General features: G+C 51.8%; 1 protein-coding gene across 1 annotated transcript; it reads right to left on the reverse strand.

Annotated features, from left to right (window-relative positions):
* Positions 1-481: 481 nt before the first annotated feature.
* On the reverse strand, positions 482-3,122 carry LOC122374560. Its single transcript, XM_043353371.1, has one exon. The coding sequence runs from the start codon at positions 2,426-2,428 to the stop codon at positions 557-559; it is 1,872 nt and encodes a 623-aa protein (XP_043209306.1). The 5' UTR covers positions 2,429-3,122; the 3' UTR covers positions 482-556.
* Positions 3,123-5,870: the final 2,748 nt, after the last annotated feature.

Genomic DNA, 5,870 nt, shown 5'->3' on the forward strand with positions numbered 1-5,870 from the left:
TTAAGAGACGGCTTTTTCATATCAATTATTTTACATAAAATCATATTTCAAACCATAAATAATGTTCGACAGCCAAATAAAAGAAACAATACCAATACAGGCTTACAGTTTAAGGCTCGACATTGTGTTGTCTACGATTAGACAGCTGATAACTCATTCCCGTACGTCGTAACTCTATAATGACCTTTGCTTATTGTCACATGTGCGCCGCATTCGCGATTGTTGCCGACGCCTGTTTGCAGGTCAGCCCACTACAGTTGTTATGGATATCGAAAAACCGATAAACTTTTAGGCGAAAAAGGCACTTTTCCAGGCCCATTTTTGATTTTTTTTTGCGATATTAGGTAAAAACAGAAGCTTCTTATCCTAGGAAAAATAAAATGGGAAATCTTTCAAAGGTGGCACACTACCTTTAAAGCCTAATGTCTTGAAAAACAGTGAATATTTTTCGGTGAAATTTGGTATTCATTTTTTATCTTTCCCAGCCAAGGGACATCACTTTTATGCCAATTCATTAACTTTTTTGAAGGTGGGAGGGTCCCATTAAGCAAATTTTTTAATCACGTGAGCTTCGTCGATAAAAACTTAAGAAGTGTCGACGTGAATACCAAATACTACTTACAAAAGAAAATCGACTTACGAAGTCGACGTGAATACGGCCCCAGGCCCAGACAGAGATATCTGCCACTCGGACGTCGCCCACCACTCGGATGTCACCTACCACGCCTACGACGTTGCTCACGCCGATGACGGAGATGAGCATGCTGGCGTCCTCGTCCGACGCGCCCCTGCTGATGGCGTCGTCGGCCAGGTAGACGTAGGGCACGTCGTAGAACATGTACAAGACGAAGTTGGACAGTGCGAACAGCACGAAGCCGGGCAGTCGGAAGAAGGCGGGGTCAACCATCTTGCGCAGGGTGCCGCAGACGCCGCCCAGGTAGCTGCAGTAGTGCTCGCCATCTCCACCGGCCGCGGCGGTAACCGTCGAGTAAATGTCCGGACATGAGGCGGCCCTCGGTCGGTAGCGTTGGATGTTCAGCATGGCGCCGCGGTACGTAGTCGACTGGCGCCGCAGTCTGCGGCTGCGCAGATGGGCCGCCGACGGCGCCGAGTCGCAGCTCAGCGGCGGCAGTAGGTGACGCAGCCGCCGGTCGCCACCGGATTTACCCGCCAGCACAGCCGGACTCTCTGCATCCAGCAGGCCGTGCCAACCCTGCAGCTCGTCGCCTTCAGGGACACCCTCGCCGGTTGGCGAGCTCGTGTTGATGCCGCCGCCGTCTGCCGGGAGTCTCTGATAGGTGGTGAGGCCAGCCGGCCGTTCTGTCAGCAGCTGCGGATACAGACGGCTCACCAGCTCACGTAGGCTCCGGTTGGACTCGATCGTGTTGAGCACCTCCGGAGAGAGGTCGCCGTCGGCCAGCCATGTGGGCAGCTGCAGCGCCGAGCTGTGCAGCCGCTCTAGCTGCTCAGCGGCCGGCGGCCGAGCGGCCAGCGCGCCCCGCAGCCGCTCCACGTCCGGCAGCGAGTCCGAGTCGGCCGTCCAGCGCTCCGAGTCCCCGTCCGCCGAGAGCGTGCACTGACTGGAGCGCTCTCGGCGGCTGCGCTTAGTCCAGTCGAGGTCCCGCATCAGCATACCGCAGACGGCCACGTTGAGCAGAATAGCGGAGAGGACGAGCAGCGCACCGCGCCAGCCGTACTCCTGCAGCAGGTGCTCCACCAGCGGCGGAAACAGAAACGTGCCCACGCCCGTGCCACACACGCTGATACCGGTGGCCAAAGAGCGGCGCTGCTCGAAATAGTAGGCCACAATCACCACGGCCGCCACGTAGCACACGGACAGGCCGATGCCGGGCAGGATGCTGAAGGTCACAAAGAGAAGCTCCATCGAGTTGGCGAAGTAGCTGAGCAGGAAGCCGGCGGAGGCCAGCAGCGAGCCGGCCACGGTGCACCGCCTGCAGCCGAACCTGTCCACCAGCGAGGAGGCCAGCGGGCCGAGCAGCAGCGGCAGCGCCAGGAAAATGCTACCCAGCCAGGCCGTCGTGCCCTTGGACGCCCCGAACGAGCGCAGGAACTCGACGAAAAACACACCGAACGAGAAGCCGATTCCGTCGGCGATCATGTTGACAACGAAGGAAGCGGCCACCACTACCCAGCCCCATCCGCCGTCCGGCGCGTGCCGCTCCAGAGTCAGCGAGTCGTCGTCCGGCGAGGACACGTCGCTGAAGCGCGACGAGCAGGAGGACGCCGTTCTGCGACGCTCCCGCTCGGTGCGGCCCGACGATGAATGAGTGACCTGAAACCGGACCTGCGGCGAGATGGCCGGGCTCGTGCAGTGCAGCGACGACGGCACCGCCGCCGTGCCCCGGCCGCCCGCAGTCAGAGAGGCCGTGTGGGCGGTGACGGCGGGAGGCGCTGTCTGGCGCTCCATGCTCGCGGTCACAGGGAAGGCGCTGGCTGCCGCTCAGAGGCTGCTGGCAGTCGGTACTGGGAGCACCTTCCGCATACGCTACCGGTCCGGTCCGCTCTACTTCTCAGCGTCACGGGTACGCCGCCGCCGCCGGGGCGACCTGTCCCAGCAGCCTTCAATATGTCTCCGACCAACACATTCCAGCACAAATCGCCGCTCCACACTCTCGGCTCAAAAGATTAGTTTGAGTGCACTGTGCAGCGCTGCTGCCCACGCTCTCGGACGCCGAAGCACGCCATGCCCCTGTGCCTTGTACAGCAGCTGCTCCAGACGCATAGTACACCCTCAAATATTACAGAAAACGGTAAGAGGTGTGGTACTCCAGAAGAAGATAGTATTTTAAGCTTAACTGCCCGATCTACAGAATTAAGCGCAGCATTGCAATTCATGTACATGCACTAGGCACTATAGAATTTTCGCCACTTTCAATAAAGTTGGGGTAGAGTTCATTCTGATACACGATCTTCCATATGCTAAGGGTTGAGTCAGCTGGCGGTGTCCGCAGTTTCTGCTCCAGCGCAGACGCTTACTGGCGCACCAACTGGCCTGAATGACGTCGCTTGGGGGTCGAATCAGGCGTTGATGTACAAAGCCGCAGTCGCGCACTTCGAGCGTCCGCCGGCGTGTCACCATACTCGGGCCAGAGCATCGGCTCCAGTGTCTGTAACACAACCGAAAACAAGCCGCTCAGTGTATCGCGCGCGCTGCCAAACTGGAGATGTTCCAAGACAGATTATAACATCACACCCTAGCCTGAAGTTCCTTAACCTGCGCCCCATTGGACTATTCCCGCACCCTACCACCCGTTGGGGGGGGGGGGCGTTTGCCCCCTTCCACCCTAAGATCTCGGAGAGCTACCGACCGATTTTCAAAATTCAAACGGCGTTCGATAGCCCCACCGGGCAACTACCACGTGATCAAAATTCATTGACCCAGGTGCAGCCGATGACGTCAAAGGTCAGGGCAAAGGTTGCATTTTGGACCGTTTGTAGGCCTTCTTTCTAAGAAATGTGTTCATATAGCATCGAGTAAAAGATATGCCGTCGAAAATCAAATCATCGATCGAGCAATGGTTGTCTAATACTTTGATTGACAAATGAGGTCGCTGATAGGGGAGAGTGGGGTAAGATGTGGGGTAAGTGGGGTAAGTGGGGTAAGGGTGGGACAGACGCCCCACCCCCTCTAACAGCGAAACGAAAAATATTCATCTAAATTTATGGTTTCCGCCTTTTCTGCTCATTTTTGCCGAGCGTATGACAACATTAGCCATTTACCCGTTAGCCGGTACCCGTTTTTTTTTCTCAGGTCAACCGGTGACCTCTGAGGTCAGGTCACGTGACCCAAAGCACGTGTTCAGTTTTTCATAAATAACTCCGCAAAAATGGCCAAAGAGCCGCGATTTTGACAGCATCGTGTTCGCCTTTTTCAGGCGCGTCGAATGGTATACTTTTTTGTCAGGGTGAGGTCAACTTGAGGTGTTGACCTCTGCTCAAGATCAAGTCCGTGCCCCAGGTCACGAAGCTTGTCGAAGGAGGTCATGTTGCATATCATTCGATTCGGCAAGTCTTCCTGAGTCCATTGGTGGCTTCCCCAACTCGCTAGCTCAATTTGATCGGGAGTTGTTCACGAAAAAAGTCTTACGACCCAAGTGACGTGATAAATGACGTCACGCAAGGTCAATAATGCAAAAGTGAAAACTTGCAAGGAGTAAATGGAATTACGATTCCGACGTGCTTGAAATAGTTTGAGATCGTGCCTGGCGCCAAAATAGCAGATTTCATATTTCCCGGTTACTTGGTCACGTGACCACGGTACCACCTGACCTCATGTGACTTTTAGGGAAAATCCGAGATATAAGTTGTGAGACCTCAGAGGGATATTTAAACCTGTAAGTTTCATCTCCCTGTGAAAATTCCCCTGGCACTGAGGGCGTTGCAATGTTGTGACACCTGAGGACCGTGCAGAGGTTTATTATGACGTCATAGGGTTGTGACCTGACCGGACCTGAAAATGCGATTAGTGTCACAATATGCGGCTTGGATCAAAGGTCAGCTATGCCAAGTTTCAGCTCCATATCGCTGGCGTGCTTGAAGCTATCGCCGAACAAAAAAAAAAAAAAAAACGGGAAGGGGCGACATATTTCAAACTGGGCCAAAGTTGCCCGATTTCGATCTTTAAGTGTGTGGCAACATTGTCCACCTATACCAATTTTCATTTTAAAGAAAATAATTACCACTCTGAATTTTTGTGTAACCTGAGCTTACTTTGAACCACTACAAGTTGGAAACCACAAGGTCACTAATGGCGCACCCGTTTACCGTCCTCACTGGATCCTAGCCAACCCTGATTTTCCCTTAATTTTTCATGGGTTGTTTTAAAACCCCATAGCCCTTTAACTTGGTCTTAGGAACAACTCAGGGCTGCTCCCAAAGGTAACCGATGAACAGTCTTACTAAACCATAACAACAACTTTTCTGTACTAGGTAGGAGTGTAAAAAGCTACAGCAAAACAGAGTCTGTTTCCAGTGGTGGGCCAAAGTTGCCCTTTGTGACCAAAGTTGCATTCCACTGGAGGCTGCATTCCGGTTTTTCAAAACCTTTTTTTTTTCTTAATCAGAAAATATATTTTTGTAATTGTAAATAAATATTTTTCAAAATTTTCAAAATTTTGAAAATACCAGAAAGCAGTTTGATAGCTACGTACGAGTATATGTGTAGTACACTCATGTAAAAAAAAAAATAGATCTAGCTTTAAAACTGAGCTCTTGAGAGCGTTTCCCGTAATTCAATATTTTGCATCAAAATCGGCCGACATGACGTCACTCTGACGTCATTTCCGACCAAACTATGGTAGCTAGAAAGTTGAAAATTAAACACAAGGTGTCAAATTGATGCCGCTGAAGGTACCGCAAGTTTCGTGTTGATCCGTCAAACGATTAAGAAGATATTGCCAGCCCCCCCCCCCCTCATGCGCGGGTTAAAAGTTACCCTAAGTAAGGTAGAAGTCGCACGTGAGCAGGTTTGATAAGAAGGCGGTGTCCCAAAGTCATATTTTGGTTTGGGTGTTGGAAGGGGATATTCCTCTGCAAAGAGGGCCGAGAGTGGAAAATTGCAAGTCGGACAGGCACAAAAAAGTGGAGAACAGGGATCATCTAGTTATTTATCTGTGAATATTGGAGGATGTGGGAGCCACTTTATAAGATGATTGAATGCAATTTGAAGGTAGGTAGGTAAAAGCCAGCCAGCAAATATACACACATATGCCCCTTTATTGGTAAAATCTTGAGTAAAAATTTGCTCAGGAAAACTTGGAATGAGTGAAAAATTACCTCTATTTGGATGTCACTTCCCACCCAAACTGGCAATTGTTGGGACACTGAGTCAGAGAATGGTTCTCTACAGT

This window comes from Amphibalanus amphitrite, unplaced genomic scaffold (assembly GCF_019059575.1).
Source record: "Amphibalanus amphitrite isolate SeventyFive unplaced genomic scaffold, NRLGWU_Aamphi_draft 001673F_arrow, whole genome shotgun sequence".
In the NCBI taxonomy this organism is placed as follows: domain Eukaryota; kingdom Metazoa; phylum Arthropoda; class Thecostraca; order Balanomorpha; family Balanidae; genus Amphibalanus; species Amphibalanus amphitrite.